Source organism: Mesocricetus auratus, unplaced genomic scaffold (genome assembly GCF_017639785.1).
Source record: "Mesocricetus auratus isolate SY011 unplaced genomic scaffold, BCM_Maur_2.0 Super-Scaffold_15014, whole genome shotgun sequence".
Classification (NCBI taxonomy): domain Eukaryota; kingdom Metazoa; phylum Chordata; class Mammalia; order Rodentia; family Cricetidae; genus Mesocricetus; species Mesocricetus auratus.
The window spans coordinates 51415738-51436355 of record NW_024429186.1 but is presented as its reverse complement, the minus strand read 5'-3'; the positions used below and the strand labels follow the sequence as shown (position 1 = coordinate 51436355).

The window sequence follows — 20618 nt, the reverse complement described above, 5'->3', positions numbered from 1 at the left end:
ATTGCTTTTGTAGAACTAGCATCTATTTAACTCATTTTATTTTCAAAAGGTGTCTAGGTATTGCGTGATTCTTTTTTTGAGGCAGAGTTGGGAATTAATAAAGATATTTTAATACAGGCTTCAGTACAAGGATTAAGAGAAGGCATCTGGAAGAAGGAAGACATGCCTGAGAGCTCGGGTCTAGGCTTCTCTAGGAAGAGTCATGGAAAGTGAGATATGCCCAGTATGAATGAGTACAGGCTCATCTGTGGAGAGTCACAGTCTGGTTTTCAGTGAATACAATTGACACGTGTTGACTTAACCAGTAACAGAACAGCCCCGAATCATTCTAGATACGAGTGACAACAGGTGCACAAGCTCCGTGGAACATACAGCTTGCTGAGTCACAGAATAACTGCACTATTACCTCATGGTGTAGCACGGATGAAACTCACTGTGTAGCCCAGACTGGCCTTAAACTCTAGGTAATTCTCCTGCCTCAGCCTCCCAAGTGCTGATATTATAGCCATGAGCAAGACACCAGCTCATTTCTCATGTGTGACAGTTTGGTCCATGTCCTGGGGTGTGTAATTCAGAAGGTTACTTGACCCAAGACTTCTTTATTGTGAGAAACAATGCTGAATCCTGGTTCTCATACAGCAGTTTCCTTTTCACTTGAAGTACTAGGGGTGGAGCTCTGGGCCTCAGCACCTGAACAGGCAGCCTACTGCTAAACTTCATCCCCACCCCCAATAGCTTTTAATTTTTTGTTATTGTTGTTTGCTTATTTAGAGACAAGGCCTTGCTGTGTGGTCCAGACTATCCTTGAGCTTGCTGTACTCCTCAGTTTCCTGGGAGCTGAGGTTGCAGGCTCCCACCATATTCATCCTAAAAAAGGATTTCTTTTACAGCACCAGCCCAAAGAGTGGTGTGTCCATATCTTCCTTGCTGCGGCGATGTCTTTGCTTCCCATCCTTCACTTCTAGCACGCTGCTGACTAGTTTTTGTCACTTGACACAAAGTAGAGTCACCTGGAAAGAGGCACCCTCGACTGAGGAATGACCTCCATCAGTTGGGCCTATGGACATGTCTGTGGGTCATCTTGTCTTTTTTTCCTTTGAGACAGGGTTTCTGTGTGTAGCTTTGGAGCCTTTCCTGGAACCCCCTCTGTAGACCAGGCTGGCCTCGAACTCACAGAGCTCCGCCTGCCTCTGCCTCCCGAGTGCTGGGACTAAAGGTGTGCGCCACCACCGCCACCACCGAGCTCATTTTCTTGACTAATGATTATTGTGGGGTGGCCAGCCCCCTGTGAGTCCTGCCACCCCCCGGCAGGTGCTTCTAAGTTTCACAAGAAAGTAAGCCTGGCAGGCTGGTAAGCAGCCTTCCTCCATGATCTCTGCTTCAGTTCCTGTCCCGCCTTCCATCCTTTCAGCCATAATGAAATGGATTTCCATCACTTCAACCAGCAACTGTAACCAGTCAGGTGAATTAAACCCTTTCCTCCCAAAGTTGGAGTATTCCCTCACAGCAGCAAAAAGCAAACTACAATAAACACTAAGACAAGATTAGTTACTGAAGATATTTTATTAAAAAGAAACGCTTTTGTTTCTGCCTTCCTGGGGATGAACCTTAGGGCTTTCCTTGTATGAGCTAGGCAAGCACTTTTCCTTTAAGCTACATCCTCAGGCCTTTTATCAGTTCTGGTTTTCCCTCCATTTTCTGGACCTCAGTCTATAGCCCAGGCCGGCAGAGAACTCACTGTGTAGACTAAGCTAATCTTGGTTTTTGGTAGTTCTCCCGTCTCAGCCTCCTGAGTACTGTGATTATAGATATTAATCAAAATAGTTCCACCGAAGTCTGCTTTGTGTATGTTACACCTTTATATGTGATGTCCAGCATCTTTAAAAAATATATTCATATGTTTTGAGCAGTAGTCAAGACTCAGTGTGAGTATCATGAAACCTCCATCATTTGTTTATGGGATGAGATGATTAGTGGTATTCCGTGCAGCAGAATAGCTGTGTGTCAGTAGAGGAATAATCTTAGGAGACCAGACATAATGTCTCGTTTAACCGAACTATTTTTATTTTCAAATTGAGCAGATGAAATTAAAGTGCTACTTTTTTTTTTAAGGTTGTAAGGGAATTGATCAAATACACAAATCACTTTCGAATCTTGGCTCTTAGTGCCACACCAGGTAGTGATATCAAGGTAAGTGCCATGAGTTTCTATTATTATTATTTTTTTTTTTTTTGGTTTTTCGAGACAGGGTTTCTCTGTGGCTTTGGAGGCTGTCCTGGAACTAGCTCTTGTAGACCAGGCTGGCCTCGAACTCACAGAGATCCGCCTGCTTCTGCCTCCCGAGTGCTGGGATTAAAGGCATGCGCCACTAACGCCCGGCCGAGTTTCTATTATTACATGTAAGAAAATACAGATTTTTTTAATATGGGGCCAGATCAGTTTTCCATTTCAGTGTTTACCTGGCTTGATGTGAGGACTGTGGCATTTCTGCAACCGCAGACGTTTCTTTATCCTAATAGCCTCTGTCCCTCTGTCCCTCGTTTATTCCATTCTTTGTGAGACAGATTCTGGTCATGGTGCCAGGCAGGCTTCTTGCTCAACGGATCATTCTGCCTCAGCCTTCAACTTAGTTATGACTGCATGCTTGAGCCCCAGCTATAACGGGTGGGCTGGACCTTGAACCCAGAGCCGTAAGCATCGTGTCAGTGTTTCTCTGCCCCGCTGTGGTCCTAACCTCTTTTTAATATGTATTGACTTGTGGTATTTCTAAGGAAGTAGCCCAAGCAAGCCTATCCTTATTTTTTCCTCCTGAGTATTGGAGGCCTGGGCCACCTTGCCTGGCTAGTTTTTTGTCTGGGCTCCCAGACCAGAGTATTTTTTTAGTTAAACTAAGTCAGAATTCCTTTTATTTTGTTTCACATTTATCAGATAGAGTCTCACTTTGTAGCTCAAGCCTGGGTTAAAACTTAGTACAGAGCCTAGGTTGGCCCTAGGCTTGAGACTCTGCCAAGCGGGCAGTTGCTTCCCTCGGGACTGGACTTGTTTTGTTTCTTTTTAACCATTGATCACAGTGTCAGTGCTGTAGTGAAATTTACCCCAGAAAAGTATTACATCATTTATTTATGTATCATTGTATCATTGTGGGTTTTTCTGGTGTTGTTTGAGGTTTTTTATTTGCGTTTGTTTTTTGAGGCAGGCTTTCTGTGTGTAACTTTGGAGGCTGTCCTGGAACTTGCTCTGTAGACAAGGCTGGTCTTGAACTCACAGAGATCCTCCTGCCTCTCTGCCTCACCTGGCTGTATATATCATTATGGTTTTGATGCAGGGTCTTAGGAGCTCAGGCTAGCTTCAGATTTGTAGTTCAGCATGTTATCTAATTTGCACCTATGCTTCTTGATTCTGCATAGGCTGTGCAGCAGGTGATTACCAACCTACTAATTGGGAAGGTAGAGCTTCGTTCTGAAGATTCTCCGGATATTTTGCCTTATTCTCATGAAAGACGAGTTGAGAAGATCGTTGTTCCCCTGGGGGAAGAACTTGGAACCATCCAAAAGACGTACATCCAGGTAAACCATTTTTGTCAGTTTGGAGTTCTGATAAATGAACTGGAGATGAATCATTTCAGTTAGAATATAGCAGAGCTTATATACAGTACTTAATTTCCTGGAAATATGAAGTTGAGAAACATCTTTGAAATGGAAACTTGCTGGGCGTTGGTGGCACACGCCTTTAATCCCAGCACTCAGGAGGCAGAGGCAGGCGGATCTCTGTGAGTTCGAGGCCAGGCTGGACCGACAGCCTCCAAAACAATACAGAGAAACCCTGTCTCAAAACCAAAAAAAAAAAAAAAAAAGAAATTGAAACTTAGGGTCAGTCAGCCCATTTTTATATGCAAGAAACCATTTTTTCTTTACAAAATGGGCCATGTGTAAAAAGATTGATAGCCTTAAGCTGGATGTGGTGATGCTGGGGTTGACACTGTCTGCCTAATGAACATATATTTAAATGACTCGGGGCTTTTTTTTTCCCTGCAGTGAGATAGAATCTCACCATGCAGTCTTGGCTTGGACTTGAACTTGTAACTCTTTTGTCTCATCCTCTGGAATATTAAGATTACAGGAATTGTGGGAGGTCCCTGTGGGCTGGGTGAGGAAGGAATGAAACTCGGTTCAGCCCACTGTTAGGTAACTGGTTCTAGGCCAAGACTTCTAGAGTCTGACATCATCAGCTCGTTTATTTTTGCCATATCTAAGCACAGCACAATTTTGGAAAGACGCTTTTAGATAACAGTTAACTCAATTCCATGAATGCAGCAAAGCTTAAGGCATGTTTGCATTGAAGTTCTCTACAAAGTACTTCATCTGTGACATGGGTTCTTGCTGACTTAGAAGCAGTGCTCAAGGTGGGGGTCTATGGCATCAATTCTCAGCCTGTGGGCCGTGACCCCTTTGGGGGACTGCATATCAGATACTTCCCAGTTCATGACAGTAGCAGAATTAAGTTATGGAGTAGCAATGAAATAATTTTATGGTTGGGGTCAGCACAGCATGAGGAGCGGCAGTAAAGGGTTGCAGCGTGAGGAAAGGATGGAGTAACTGAGGTAAAGGTAATCCCTGTCCATAAAATAGCATACGAGTCACTCAGGCTGTTGTAAACTTCAGGCGACCCCTCTCACAAGGATGAGTTTTATGGACTAGAACTAGTGCTCAAGGTTTTAGGGGGGAAAGGGTGTGCAGAAAGTAAAACATAAATTCTGGGGGATATGTGCTTATCACACAGCAAAGGATCACCAAGTTGTAAACCTAGCTTTCCTGGAGGACAGCCAGGTATCTTCTCCTCTTGGAGAGCTCAGCTGTGTGTTTAACTTTCCTGACTTCTCCAGTGATTATCTGTGGGCACAAGGAACTTTTTGCCCTCTACAGGGAGTGGTGTGGCAACATTTCTGGTGAGGGGGGGGGAATGGGGGAAGAGATAGAGAATTATGTATGTATGTATTCCTAAATATATAACTGTATCCACCTCAGACTGTAAAGTGTTACATATGTGTGTTTTTGTGGCTGACCATTTGGTATTATACAGCCAGCTGGTGTGCTCTTCCCTGGGGAAGATTGTTCTCTGTCTAGGGTTGAGGCCTCGTGAGCTGAGCACACACACACACACACACACACACAGGTTTTTCGAGACGGGTTTCCCTGTATAGCCTTGGCTGTCCTAGAAATTCCTCTTTCGATTAGGCTGGTCTTGAATTCAGAGATCTGCCTGCCTCTGCTAGGACTAGCAGTGTGTAAAGGTGTGCGCCACCACCGCCAGGCATCTGACTGTATGTTTTTGGGGGGTGATCCTTTGAAGTACAGTATGAAATGTACACATGCATATATGTATATAAGCAGTAAATGGTGACTCTGAGTTTCACAAAGTGAACATATCTGTCATTCAGCTAGAATGAGACAAGGACTCACAGAGATCTGCCTGCTTCTGCTTCTAGGTGCTGGCAGAGGTTTCTTTTTCTTTTTCTTTTTTTTTTTTTTTTAATGTGCATTGGTGTTTTGCTATGGATATCAGGTCCCCTGGAACTAAAAGTACAGACAGTTGTGAGCTGCCATGTGGGTGCTGGGAACTGAACCTGGGTAGAGCACTTGCCGGCCTTCCTGTGCAAAACTTTGAGCTCAACCCGCAGTGCTGAAAAGGAAATGAAAAGAATAAATATGGTATTAAATTATAGTTGAATATAATGGAACACATGCTTCTGCTAACTCTTAGGGTGATGGTATCTAGATATAATGCCAGTGTTTTGGAATTTCAATATCTTGTGTTCACTTAAAAATTAATTTCATGGTGTACTTTTATTAAATAAAAACTTTTAATATATGATGAAGCCATTATATTTGAAAAAGGACTTGAAAGTAAACTTGAACTAAATTCCTTTTAAATTTGCAGATTTTGGAAACATTTGCCAGTCCTTTGATTCAGAGAAATGTTTTGATGAAAAGAGACATCCCCAATCTAACAAAATACCAGGTAATTCTGGCAAGAGATCAATTTAGGAAGAACCCGTCCCCAAATATTGTGGTACGTATTTTTAAATAAATTTTGGTGACTGATTAAATGTTTATTGAGTGCCTGGTAAAATGTAAATGATTACTATTTATTGTAGGTGTGGTGGTTCACATTTGTAAATTCTTGTGTTTTGGAAGCAGAGGTGAGAGGATTGCTATGAGTTCAAGAACAGCTTAAAAACAAACAAGGAGCCGAGGCAAGGAGATGGGTCGGCAGCTGCTAGCAGCACTTGCCAGCAAGCCTGACCTGAGTTCAGTCAGGGAGACCCGAGTGATGGGAGCTGGGCTGTCCTCTGACCTGAGTTCAGTCAGGGAGACCCGAGTGATGGAGCTGGGCTGTCCTCTGACCTGAGTTCAGTCAGGGAGACCCGAGTGATGGGAGGGAGCTGGGCTATCCTCTGACCTGAGTGCAGTCAGGGAGACCCGAGTGATGGAGCTGGGCTGTCCTCTGACCTGAGTTCAGTCAGGGAGACCCGAGTGATGGAGCTGGGCTGTCCTCTGACCTGAGTTCAGTCAGGGAGACCCGAGTGATGGGAGCTGGGCTGTCCTCTGACCTGAGTTCAGTCAGGGAGACCCGAGTGATGGGAGCTGGGCTGTCCTCTGACCTCCTTGTGTGTGCCATGGCACAGATGTACCCGTAACACACACACACCCCAAGTAGATTAATTTAATAAAAATGTTTTAAAAAAGAATTTATATAGTTTAATTAACTCATGTACGTGTGAGTTGCTAGAGGAGAGCATTCGGGAGTCTGCTCGCACCTCCCTCCTTGCTGAGGCAGGTCTTTCTTCTGTTTGTGATGCCGCATGCCCAGGCGGGCTGGCCCGCCAGTCTCTGTCTCCCATTTTACCATAGGAGTGCTGGGAGCACAGGTATGCCATGTCACAGCCCAGGTTTTTGTTTGTCATTGAGGTAGTGACTCAGCTATGTAGCCCTGACTGACCCCAAACTCTGTATGTAGGCCAGGCTAGCCTTGACCTCACATAGCTCTGCCTGCCTCTGTTGAGATTAAAGGCATGTATCATGTCTGTGTTTTCATGTGGGTTCAGGGATGGAGTTCGGGTCATCAGACTTGTATAGCTAGAGCCATTCCCTGTGGAGCTCTCTCTTAGCTTTTAGCTTCTAACAAATTGTCTTTTAGCCTATTTCTGTTTAAATTTAAAGCCATAACATGTAATCCAATTCTTTTTGTGTTGTTGGATTGTTTTGTTTTCGAGACATGGTTTCTTTGTTGTAGCCTTGGCTGTCCTGGAGCTTGCTCTGTAGATCAGGCTGGCCTTAAACACCTGCCTTGGCCTCTCGGGTGTTGGGATTAAAGGTGGGCACCCCCCCTCACCTGGCAGTTTAGTCCAATTCTTGATAGCAGAAGTCATAGGAAGTGTTCTAGCAAGCTTCTTTAAAAACAAAGAAAATTACATTTATTTGTTTGTTTATTAATTGGTTGATGCTAATTTGTGTGTTTGTATGTGCGCCTGTATATGGGCATGTGTATGCCATGATGTTGTGGTAAGAAACTAGGGATTTAAGTTAGATGTGGTACCTGATGCCCATGATTTCATCCTTGGGGAGGTTGAGGCAGGAAGATGCTGGATTGCTCAGAGTTCTAACACAGCCTAGGCTACAGGTGGTGAGCCCTGTCTCAAAAATCAAAGTAGGTGAGTGGAAGGAAGACAGGAAAGAAGGGTGGGAGAGAGGGAAGGAGGAAAGCATGCCTTTATCAAATACAGGAAAATAAGGCCTGGTGAGCTTTTAAAGCTCCTACAGATGTCTCTCTTCGTTTCTGTATAGTGACTGTAGCCGTACCTGTCTCTGTGGTGCTAAGATTGAATGATTTGTACAGGAATAGACTTAAAGCATTACCTAATATCCAGTGTGACCGTGATGACATGTTTACTTGGCATTACACACTGATTGAATATTTGTCCTATGTGGGTGGCACATATCTACAATCCCAGTACTTGTTAGATCAAGGCAGGAGGATTGCCTTGAGTTTGAAGCCAGACTGGGCTATATTCTGAGTTCCAGGCCAGTGTGAGGTCACATAGCAAGAGCCTGTGATACACTCAAACACACACACAGACACACACACAGACACACACACACACACACACACACACACACACAGAGAGAGAGAGAGAGACAGAGACAGAGACAGAGAGAGATATTAACATGAGGCTAAGTCTATTCAGTTGTTTTCCATTTCCATCATACCTCATATGTTTGTCTCAGTGCTTGACCTGTGATAGATAATTATTAATATCTTTGAAAGAACACATGAACCTATATGTTGCAAGCAATTTACCTATGAAGAAAAATGATAAATATTGGTTTCCTGTTGTTGTTGTTCTCTGGTGAAATTTGACATGTGTTTCTTCCAGGGAATTCAGCAAGGCATAATTGAGGGAGAGTTCGCCATCTGCATTAGTTTATATCATGGATATGAGTTATTGCAGCAAATGGGGATGCGATCCTTATATTTCTTCCTTTCTGGAATCATGGATGGAACTAAAGGTAAGTTATATGAAATTATTTTAAAGAACAATGAAATGTGTTATTCTGGTTCAGAGCATTGAGCCGTTGGAGTCAGACTTCAGTTAACTTGTTTTTTTTTTTTTTTTTTCCCCGAGACAGGGTTTCTCTGTATTGTTTTGGAGGCTGTCCTGGAACTCACTCTGTAGACCAGGCTGGCCTCGAACTCCTTGTTTTTTTTTTTTTTAATTAAAAATAAATTTTTTTCATGAAATATATTCTGGTCACAGTTTCCTCTCCTTCATCTTCTCACAGATCCTCCCCAGTGATCCAACTTTACTCATTCTTTCTCTCTCTTTAGAAAACAAACTGGCAGAAAAAAAGAATAAAAGTTAAAACAAAACCAAACGCCAGGCATTGGTGGCGCACGCCTTTAATCCCAGCACTCGGGAGGCAGAGGCAGGTGGATCTCTGTGAGTTTGAGGCCAGCCTGGTCTACAGAGCCAGTTCCAGGACAGCTTCCAAAACAATGCAGAGAAACCCTGTCTCAAAAAAACAAAAAAAAACCCCATAAAAACAAAATCAGAAGCTATAACAGTAAGGCAAAAAATACCCATACAAAACAATTTGAGACAAAAATCTCCCAAAATACCTTTGAGTTTTGTGATGGTGTCAGTGGGCATGGGGCCTTACAAGTATGGCTTGTGTACCCGGTGAGACTTCATTGGAGAGAACTAATTTTTGCTTTGGAAGCTGCTGTCAGTTGGAGGTAGCTTCTAGGCTAGGGATGGGAGCGTGTGTCCACCTTCCCCTCTCAGTGCTGCTGTGTAGTATAAATTCATGTGTGTCCAGAAGGCCTTGTTTCCTTGGCGTCCTCCATCATCTCTGGCTCTTACACTCCTCGGCCTCGTCTTCTGCATAGCTCCCGTTCCCTGAGGGGAGGAGTTTGATGAAGACATTGGTAGTATTCAGGCATCTGTACTGGCCTGTCCTTGGAGTTCTGACAGGATATGCCACTAAGAGCACACCTGTGCACACTTTACAAGGGCCCTGCCTGCCTCCCATTTTTCTGTTTCTTTTTTTCTCTGTTACTTACTATCTCTGTCTCCCCTACCTTCACTATCTCTACCCCTTTCCTGCCACTCCTGTCCCCAGAGTCCAGTCTCCCCGCTCCCCTCTTCCCTTTTCCCATTCACTTTCCCCCAGTAAAAAAACCCTCCACCCAAGCTCTGTCTCTTGAGCTCCACTTTTTTTTTTTTGTTTTTGTTTTTGTTTTTGTTTTTTTTCCGAGACAGGGTTCCTCTGTGGCTTTGGAGGCTGTCCTGGAACTCACTTGGTAGTCCAGGCTGGTCTCGAACTCACAGAGATCCACCAGCCTCTGCCTCCCAAGTGCTGGGATTAAAGGCGTGCGCCACCAACGCCCAGCGAGCTCTACTTTTTAAAATTACAACGAACATCTCATTTAGGATTGAGTATTCCAAGGTCTTTCATTCTCCTCTTATTGTACTACAAGAAGAAGGTTCAGCTATGCCCTGATTTATGGTGTCCTTGGGAGTCATTTCATTACTGTGTAACTTGAGTTAACCTTAAATACTTTGTTTTTAAAAGCAATGGGCCATTTTCATTGTTTTTGATAGCGTGCTAGAAAATAATTTATTATAAATGTGGAACTAGACTAAGCAGTGGTGATACACTCCTTTAATCCCAGCACTCGGGAGGCAGGGGCGTCTCTGAGTTTGAGGCTAACCTGGTCCAAGACAGTCAGGGCTACACAGAGAAACACTGTCTCAAACAAACAAACAAACAAACAGGCAAAAATGTCAAACTAGAACATATTGTTGACTTTCATGGTAAAATCTGATAATTTGCCTTTAGAGTTAAAGTTTAATTTCTTTTTAAGAAACAGTAAATGTTGACAGCTTTGCTCTTGTTTATTTGTGAAACCTTTTCATATTTTGTGAAGGAATGACAAGGGCAAAGAATGAGCTCAGCCGAAATGAGGACTTCATGAAGCTCTACAGTCACCTGGAGACCATGTTTGCTCACATGCGAGATCCTGCAGCAAGCAATGCTTCGACTTTCCAGAAAGGTGTGAACTCCCTGGGAAGTTTGTGTATTTAACCTTTGAAAGGTAGGATCATGCCAGCCCAAGACTTTAGGCCAGCCTAGGCAGCATGGCAAGACCCCTTCAGAAAAAAATAAATACTGTTAATGGTTTTTCTTGGTTAAACTTAATGTTGAAATGTCCATCTATACTTCTCCTTGTGTAGCAAGCAGCAGGCCTGCCTGTTAAATGCAGTTTTCTTCAGTAAGTTAGGAAATGAAGGGTGATGAATACAAGTTTGTATAAGGCTAAAGAACTTTAAGTAGTAGTAACTGGTAGTGAAAATTGTCAGAACTTCTCAATATTGAAGTATGGTTCAACTACAGGTATTTTTCCCTTTTACTTTACTGAGACCATTTGAATTCTCAGGATGAAATTTTCATGAAAATTAAGATTTTTGTTTACACTTAACGTGCTATTGAGAGGATACTTACATTTGACAGTTAAAAATAAGGTTTTAGTGTCTGGGGCCTTTTTTGAGATAGGGTCTCATGTAGCTCAGGCTAGCCTTGAGCACTTTCTGTAACTGAGGCTGGCCTTGAAGACCTAATTCTTCATCTTCTATCTCCCAAGTGTTAAGTGTTAACTGTGTACCACCACACCTGGTGGAAAATTTTAAAAAGTTCTTTGTTTTGTTTTGTTTTTAGAGACAGGGTTTCTCTGTGTCGGCTTGGCTGTCCTTGAACTCACTCTGTAGACCAGGCTGACCTGGAACTCAGAGATCTGCATGCTGAGTGCTTGGATTAAAGGCATGCCGTGTTATTTTTTTCTTTGTAGTGTATTTATTTTTATTATTTTAAGTGTGTGTCTGTGTGTGTATTCTCAATCACCTGTGGTGGCCAAAGACGTAGGACCCTCTTGGAGCTGGGCTTACAAGGCAGTTGGGAGTCACCTGATGTGGATGCTGGGAGCTACACTCAGGTCTGCAAGAGCTCTTACCTACTGAGTATGCTCTTACCTAGTGAGACACCTCTCCTGCCCTAATGTGTAATTTTAGAAAGATGTTATTCCACAGTAGGATAGTTACTATGGGCTGAGTCCGGTGGCATACACCTTTAATCACAACACTCTGGAGACAGAGGCAGGCAGATCTCTAAGTTCAAGACCATAATTGATATGGAAAAATATAGTGAGAAAATGTTTGTTTCCTCCCCCTTTTCAGGAAATGAAGAGAAAAAATTTTTCTACAGTCATCCAAAGTTAAAGAAACTGGAAGAAGTTATAATTGAACACTTCAGGTCATGGAATGGTAGGTCACAATTAGGCAAAGTAGTTACTGAAAAAAATCTAAAACTCTAGGGAGAAGGTGGATTCTAATTACTCTGGATAAAGCTATTTAGAATTTCTGAGAAAGTTTGGATGGTTAGGAACAAAAGGACAATGGGATTTAAAAACTAGGGTTTTACATGAAGGGAAGTAGAGACTCTAACAGCTTAAGTAAGTCTAGTCGCTGCTGGTCACTGGGACCAGAAGATCAAGTGGCATAGGCAGGAAAACGTTGCCCTTACCAATTCCTCCCACACCCCCCCCCCGACCCCCCCCCAAGCACCGAGACACTAGGCGGTGCCAGAATGAACATAGGCTGCAGCGTGTGGTAATCGTTGGCGCAGGTCGAAGGACTGGCAGGTTTGGAGCTCCCTGGTCTGATTAGACAGAGCCTGTAGTGGAGATGGGGAAGGCTGCAGTCGCTTGAGCTCTCCGGTGCTTCCCCTGCAGAGTGTAAAGGGAGGTAACGTGCATGTGCTTGAGTTGATGGACTAGTCAGGTATTGCCAGATACTGACCGTTGTTTTATGATAGCTAATGAGAAACAGGGAGTCCGACGTGTCTTAAGTTCTTTTTGAAATGGTTACTCATGAGTATGCATCTTCAGGCTTGTGTTTGCTAGCAGTTCCTCTCTAAATGCTGTTTTGTTTTCTTTGGATGTGGTCCTGGGCATTGAACGCAAGGCCTATCTGCTACTGGTGTATTTTCTTAGCCTTAAATACCTTTTTAAAAACATAAAGTGTTTCTTGTTCCACAGCTGAAAACACCACTGGAAAGAAATGCCTTGAGACCAGAGTAATGATCTTCTCCTCATTCCGAGATAGTGTGGAAGAAATTGCAGAAATGCTTTTACTGCACCAGCCTGTTATTAGAGTGATGACATTTGTTGGCCATGCTTCAGGGAAGAACACAAAGGGTTTTACCCAGAAGGAACAACTAGAGGTAATAATTATTAATTTTGTAGGTGATAGGACAAAAATAGAATGAATTGACTGTGCTATAACCCATCTTTTAATTGGTTACTTAAAGATAATTTTATAATCAGGTTATGGTGGTGCATGCCTTTAATCCCAACCTTCCGGAGGCAAAGACAGGCATTCTCTGTGTTCAGGGCTAGCCTGGGTTACATAGCATGTTCCAGGCCAGCCAGAGCTACATAGCAAGATTGTTTCAAAAACAAATCAGAATAAAAACCAAAAAAAAAAAAAACAAAAACAAAAAACCCAGCAACAACAAAAAAGGTAACTTTATAATTAATATGCAAGTAAAGGTAAGTATGTTTTGAAAGGTCAGATCATGTGTTTATATAGCTTTGAGGTATTTATTATACAACTATTTAATTATTTTTGGTGTTTTAAGATAGGAGTTATATATGAGGCTGGTCTTGAACCGCTAATGCTCTGGTCTCTGTTTCCCAAATGCTAGGATTTCAGATATATCCATTCGACCTGGCTAATGTTTAATGAGTTTATTCTTGTATCTCTAGCATGTGGCCCATGTGTGCCACTGGGGTGGTAGAGTTCTAGGAGTAATGCAACTTTTTAAAATTTTTTACAAAGATTTTTAAGTGTATAGAGCAGGAAGGGGTTGTGCATATAGAGGCCAAAGGTGCATGTCAGATCACTTGGAGTTATAGGTGACTGGGACTTGATGTGGGTGCTGGGTCTTCTGTCAGAATAGCAGGTGCTTTTAATTGCTGAACTGTTTTCCCAGTTCTTATTTTAAATCTTTTACTACATTTAGTTATTTTTCGGGGGTGGTGGGGCATGTTTGTCACAGTGCATGTAGAAGCCAGAGGACAAGTTGAGGATGTCAGTTCCCTCCATCTCCATCCCAGACATCACATTCATGCTCCGTGACTTGCTGGCAAGTGTCCTTACATGCTGAGCCATCCTTCAGGCCTGAGACATTCTTTCTGATTTGCTTGTTTGTTGGGAGACAGGGTCTTACTTTGTAGCCCTAGCTGGCCTGCAGTTCATGGATCCATTAGCCTCCTGCATGCTGGGAATAAAGGTGAGCATCGCCATGCCAGCACTAAACATTCATACATCTAACCATGCATTTAGTTCTAAAATATGACGAATAGGAGTAATTGCCTCAGACTTTTTACCTGCCTGCCTCTCCATTCAATGATGCTAAAAGTAAAACCTGGGCTTCCTCACAGGCTGAAAACTATAAAGCTATCAACAGGTTCACTTGGCATCATAGTCGTTAGTAAAACAAAGGAGTTAGGACTGTTCTTTCCATTTTATCAATACTGTTTTGACTTATTTTGTCATTTTACTACCCTTCCCCCTTTCAGTATTCTTAATGCTTTAAAATCTGATTTTACCTTCTTAAGACGAGTAAGAAGATGGGCAAGGTCTGCGATTCTGTGATGTGAGTCTTGAATTGTTTGTGTTTGAGGTGGTGAGACAGTTCCGTGACGGCGGGTATAACACGCTGGTTTCCACCTGTGTTGGTGAAGAAGGTTTGGATATAGGGGAAGTCGATCTTATAATATGCTTTGATGCCCAGAAGAGCCCCATTCGCCTCATACAGCGCATGGGCAGAACTGGCCGCCGACGGCAAGGCAGGATTGTTGTTATCCTCTCGGAGGGACGCGAAGAGCGTGTAAGTTGATTGTGTAAGCGTAATTGACATGACATTTGAGAAACCACCGAAAGACAACTGCCAGGCTTGTAGCACTCAAAATCCAAACACTCTGGGTAAATGTGGCTTATATTTCCTCATTTTTGTTAGAGTCTTAATGTTTTTGTCTGATTATAAGAGTTTTGGTAAAATTCACTTCCCTAATTTTTACTCATTCGATAAATACATTTTGTTACATCAACATAGCTCAAAGGCACCTTTCATTTCAACAACTAATATGCATTATTTGATTTTACTGTTTCCTTACACTTTTATTTTTATTTCTTTGCTTTTTTCTGAGACAGGGTTTCCTCTGTGTAATAGCTCTGATTGTCCTGGAATTTGCTCTGTAAACCAGGTTGGCCTCAAACTCACAGAGCTCCATCTGTGATTGAAGGCGTGCACCACCAGCAGCACATGAGGACAAATTCAGGGAACAAACACACAATTTCATATCACAGAGTCTCATCATCTATGGTAGCTTTTAGGCACTGATTTAAAATGCTTAATTTACCCTCAATTCAAACTGGAAAATCAATTCCCTGCAGTAGGACTGCCCATGTGATTATAACGTGTGTGATATCTATGAACTGGTCCTAATGAATGTAATGTTTATATGTCAAGTCAAAGTGGGTCCACATTCTGACTTTATCACCTAACCAAGCCACTTGGCATCTTTATTTAGGTGTGCGTTTTCTTCTCTGTGAAACAGTAGTGATGACTCCCACTTAATGAGCGCTTCCTTTGTGCTGTGCAGTGTTTCAGGGGTGCAGATTTGCTGTATTATCTATTCTGGTCCATGCCTGTGAGCAGAGTGACGCTTTTGTTGTTGGAGGCAGTGAAGACAGTGGAAATAGATAGATGACCAAGCTGAAATAAAGGTGTCATTTCCTTTCCCTTAAATCCTCTCCCTCACTCAGTACAACTGTATACTGCTACAGATGTTAGCCATCAGAAGCAGTAAGCCAATAAGAATAAAGAGACCCATGAAATTCTCAGACTTGTATGTGTATTTCCTTTTTGCAAATGGTTGTAAGCTTATATAATAGTAGGTTTTATAATGGTTCTACTGATCTGTTTTCCCACTCAAGACCACATGAACCCTGTTCTCTACTACTTAAGTGAATCAGGGTTTAATTTTGTATTTAAAGTGATCTTGAACACAGTAATTGTTAGTATAACTAAACGGTTATTATAAAGACAATGAAATTTTGTATTGTATATTTGTTTTGCAGACATATAACCAGAGCCAGTCCAACAAAAGAAATATTTATAAAGCTATTTCAGGTAATAGGCAAGTGCTTCATTTTTACCAAGGAAGTCCAAGAATGGTTCCTGAGAAAATTGATCCCGAATTGCACAAGATGTTCATCACTCCTGGAGTCTATGAATCAGAGAAGTCTCGGAGTATGCCTCGGAAGTCGCTGTCCTCGAGGCGTGGTAAATATGGCTTTTGCACTGACAATATTCTTCACCCTCCTTCCTGTTCTTAGTATGCCCTATTTTTGTTTCACTCTCTGGGTCTTCCCTTCCCATCTGTACAAAGTCAGGATTCCTGCACAGACTCCAGAAGCTCAGCCTCCTTTCTGTTACTTCTCACAAAGTGTGTCTCTGGATGAACAGGCTGTCACCTCATTTGAACCCAGGTGCCCTCCTGTAGCTTTATGCCTGTCCTGTTCCTTTTCTTTCATCTTACCGTGTGTGTGTGTGCGTGCGTGCGTGTGTGTGTGTGTGTGTGTGTGTGTGTGTGTGTGTGTGTGTAACTCAGCTCAACCCTAGACAGAGAACAATCTTCCCCAGGGAATGCGTTGTCATTTGTAGAATTACTGGAAAACATTGGCTCTACCTAAAAGGAACAGATCATTCCCTATCTTTTTTTTTTTTTTTTTAAGGAGACAGGGTTTCTCTGTGTAGCCCTGGCTATCTTAGAACTTGCTCTGTAGATCAGGCTGGCCTCAAACTCAGAGATCCACCTGTCTCTGCCTCCCGAGTGCTGGGATTAAAGGCGTGCGCCATACTTCATGGCATATTCCCTATCTTGATACAGTATTTCTTCTTTGAAAGACTCAGTGTATGTTCTGAGACGTTTTCAGTATTCTCTTAGGAAAGAAAAGAAATTACTGATGTGACAAGGGGAAGACACTGGTGGTATGAAGTGACAGAAACCCAATAGGAAAACTGAGACAATCTTACCAAGCCAGAATACACATTAAGTTAGAGTGACGTGTGTGTTTTACAGTCGATGGCATGAGAGAGGGAGAAGGAAGTTCTCCCCTAGATGTACACCCAGGCAGGGGCAGCCCTGCCATGCACATTCCCAGGATTAATGGTAACTCGCCACCATATAGGAGGACACCACCACTGGCCACACAGCCTTTCATTATTCATTTCAGTGTATTATATTTAGATGCCAGTCTGGACTACATGGCAAGTCCTAGGTCACATTTGAGACTGTCTCAAAATCAAGGCAAAACAAAATTGCTAGTGTCCATTTTTCTACCCCCATTCTGATTTTTCTAGTGTCTGTGATTCAAATTATATGACTATGTTCTATACAGTTTTTCATAAACCATCATATATGTGCAGTAGAATATAATTCATCGAGGTATAGAGGCCTGAAGTTCTTTTAAGTAACTGAAACATCGGAGTTTCTTCCTGTTTAAAAACTTGGAGAGGGGGCTTGGAGAGATGGCTCAGTGGTTAAGAGTACTGACTGCTCTTCCAGGGGACATACATGGTGACTCACAACTGTCTGTAATTCCCTGCCCCAAGAAAATCTGATGCCCTCTTCTGACCTCCTTGGGAACTGCACACACATGTGGTACATAGACATACAGGTAGGCAAAAAACACCCATTCACATAAAATAAAAAGAAATAAAATAAGCCAGAGGCCCTCTATGACTATTTACCTCAAACTCTTAATTTTACAGCTGGGTAAACATTGTCCGAAAACTTGCTTCTATATAGTTTCCTACACAGTATTGAGGAATAGTGCAGACCAAAGTTTTTCAGTTCCTAGTTTAGGCAGCCTTTGAGTTTTTGGTCTGTCTCAGTTGGGCTGGAATTCTGCTTCACACTCTCTGTCCCCCTTGCCTTTTTTCTCCTCCCATCTGTCCCCTTCTTAAAACTGAAACCCAAAATGCTTTTGGTCCTTAATGCTTTGGCTCTCCCTCCCCTGAAGCTTCAGATAAGCATTTTAACACTGGTGCTGGTCTTCACTTGCAAGTTAATCTAACTCAGTTTCACAACAGGTTTTACACAAAAGTGTCCAAAAGAAGCTAGGGCTGGGTCTCTTAGACCTGGCTCCTTCCCACTAATGACACTAATGTCTGTGCCTTAGGCTCGCTCTTAGGTGAAAATGACCAAGAGGCGAGAGAAGCTTTAGACCACAGTACAATGGAAAAGTCAGGAGCAGTGCTTTGATGTGACCCATTCTAGTTTGGCGAACAGTTCGTGGTTTGACAGAACCAGAGTTGATTTTCACAGAGAGTTCAGTCGGTACTGTGTATCTTGTGTTTGTCTTTCAGGTTACTTTAAACCTCTTCAACTGTTGTTTTGACTTCCAGGAATGAAAGCTACTAATACAAATAAAGATGGGTTCTTATCAGAAGAAGAGTTTCATCTGTGGAACAGGCTCTATAGGTTAGGAGACGGTGACTCCGTGAAAGGAGTGGCGTTGCCTGAGTCTCGCTTCCCCTCTTTACAGGAGGACAGAGCGGTGAGTTGACGGTGGGCAGTGCTTACGCAGTGGGTATGGCAGCAGTGACAGGCTTGTGGTTGGAGTGTCAGCTCACGTAAAGTGATGACCAATTTCAAACCGTTAAGAACTGCCGTTCCTCTCGTTTGCTTTCATGCTTTTTATGTAGGTTGTACTTTGATTTCATGTGACCTGGTTGTCATGATCCCCGAAATATAGCACAGGGTGCATGACTATTTCCCTGTTGTGTCTTAGAATTCTCAGTATTCAACTATCACGTATTGTATTGTACTGTGTGCCTTTGTTCACCCTGGTTTTATTTGTTTGAAACTTTAGTCAAGACTTTAAGTTGGATGTTTGTGCCTGTGTGAACAGACCTGGTGAGCTTTGTTACAGTGGAGAACTGGCCGGGCGGTGGTGACGCACGCCTTTAATCCCAGCACTCGGGAGGCAGAGGCAGGTGGATCTCTGTGAGTTCGAGGCCGGGCTGGACCGATAGCCTCCGAAACAATACAGAGAAACCCTGTCTCGTAAAAATCAAAAAAACAAAACAAAAAAAAAAGAAACAGTGGAGAACTGGCCCAGATTGCCAGTACTGTGAGAGAGCTGGAAGATGCTCAGGGATCGTCTCCTCATCTGGCTACGCCATGTTTCAACCACAGCAGGGAGAATGGCAAATGGCAGTGGGCAGGTAGAGCTGTGATGGTTTATCAGAGACAGTATGGATGTCAGTCACTTCATTATCTTGTGGCATCTATGTGCAGCAAAATAGTGATTTCAAAACCAAACACATTTTCTCAAATATTTGCTCTTAGCATGTTCTATAGAAACAGGAATATGGTAAATCATAACTCAAAGAAGTTAATTTTAAATGTATTTGAATGACGATCTTAATACGTTATAAAATTATCTTCCTTTTTTTCCCTTGAGAATTTTAGCTGAGAGTGCCTATGTGGATTTAAATGATTTATGCTAAACTTGTTATTTGCAACTAAGTGTGTTTCTAAAGATGGCTTGTGAAATCTCATTTTTTGTCATTTTTTAAAAATTCTAATTAAGACTAGAGAACCAACTACTGGAATTCGTCAACTCTCACTCTCTGAATGGAGTCTGTGGCAAGACCATCCGCTTCCTACACATCAAGTGGACCACTCAGATCGTTGCCACAGTTTTATCAGCATCATGCAAATGATAGAAGGAATGAGGCATGAAGAGGTAGAGTTTTCTTACACTTCCTCTTCTTTCCCCTCTTCTCTCTCTTCCCTCCTCCTTCTCCTCTTCTCTTTCCCTCCCTCTCTCAAACGCTCTCTGTCATTGTTTTGGAGACAGGACCTTGCTTCTTCAACTCCAGACTCTCTGCTCAGTCTCTGAACGCTGGGCTTCCGGCATGTGCTGCCTGTAACCCTGCTGGCTCTGTGGATGGGGCTTTCTCTTGCTAGTGTGCTGATGAGACTAGGAAACTAGAACCCATGGCATTTATTTCCCCATTTCTTCTTCCTCCTCTTCCTCCTCTCTTTTATCTGTTTGGCAGTGGGGTGAGGGTTTCATGTATTCCAGGCTGCTTTGACTCCCCTGTGCAGCCAAGGATGACCTAAAACTTCTGAAGCTCCTGCCTCTACCTCCCTATGCTGGGATTACAGGGGTCCGGGCAGTAGAACCTAGGCTTCTTGATGCTAGGTGAGCTCTCCATCAACTGAGCTACAGTCCCAGTCCTTAACCTTCATTATGAATGCGAAGTCATTGTTATAAGAAACAACAGTGTTTATTATAGTTAATTATAAATAGACACTTTTTTGTGTGTAGGAACTAATTTTTCTGCCTTAAAGGTAAATTTCATTAAGTACAAGAAGAATGTCTCTAAATACCATGTCACAATATAATTCTAATATGCTTAGTGACTTACATAAACTGTTTATAAAGTGACTTTAAGATTCTTGTTGCAGAAGCTAGAGAAGGCCCAGTGGTTCAGAGTTGAGAGCTTGAATTTGGTTCCCAGCGCTCTCATTGGTGGTCACAGCTACCTAAAGCTCCATTTCTGAGGTTGTGATATCCTCTTACGGGCTTGTGGCATTGCTCACCCATACACGCAATAAAGTAATTTTTACAATTAAAAAACTAAAAAGAACGCTGGACATGTCTTTAATCCCAGCACTCAGGAGGAGAGGCAGGTGGATCTTTGGGTTGAGGCCAGCCTGGTCTACAAAGGACAGCCAGGGCTACACAGAGAAACCTTGTCTTGAAAAAACAATAAGAAAGTAAGTAAATAAATAAATGAATAAGATCTTTAAAAAAAACCTAAAAAAAGATTCTTCTTGCATTGGAATTTGGTATTTCTTAAAATGCTCTCTATCAGTTAGGTCATTTGGCGTCTCTTTTGTGTCCTGGTGGTGGATTA

General features: G+C 42.6%; 1 protein-coding gene across 1 annotated transcript in view; it reads left to right on the top strand.

Moving 5' to 3' along the window:
- The window catches only part of Fancm (FA complementation group M), a 47089-nt gene that overhangs the window by 3352 nt on the left and 23119 nt on the right, over positions 1 to 20618 (top strand). The window contains exons 3-13 of the mRNA XM_040743017.1: positions 2113 to 2190; positions 3408 to 3566; positions 5938 to 6069; positions 8435 to 8567; positions 10489 to 10614; positions 11792 to 11878; positions 12652 to 12836; positions 14301 to 14507; positions 15761 to 15965; positions 18093 to 18244; positions 19283 to 19438. Of these exons, the coding sequence (XP_040598951.1) occupies positions 2113 to 2190; positions 3408 to 3566; positions 5938 to 6069; positions 8435 to 8567; positions 10489 to 10614; positions 11792 to 11878; positions 12652 to 12836; positions 14301 to 14507; positions 15761 to 15965; positions 18093 to 18244; positions 19283 to 19438 (1620 nt within the window). The remainder of the gene's footprint in view (positions 1 to 2112; positions 2191 to 3407; positions 3567 to 5937; positions 6070 to 8434; positions 8568 to 10488; positions 10615 to 11791; positions 11879 to 12651; positions 12837 to 14300; positions 14508 to 15760; positions 15966 to 18092; positions 18245 to 19282; positions 19439 to 20618) is intronic.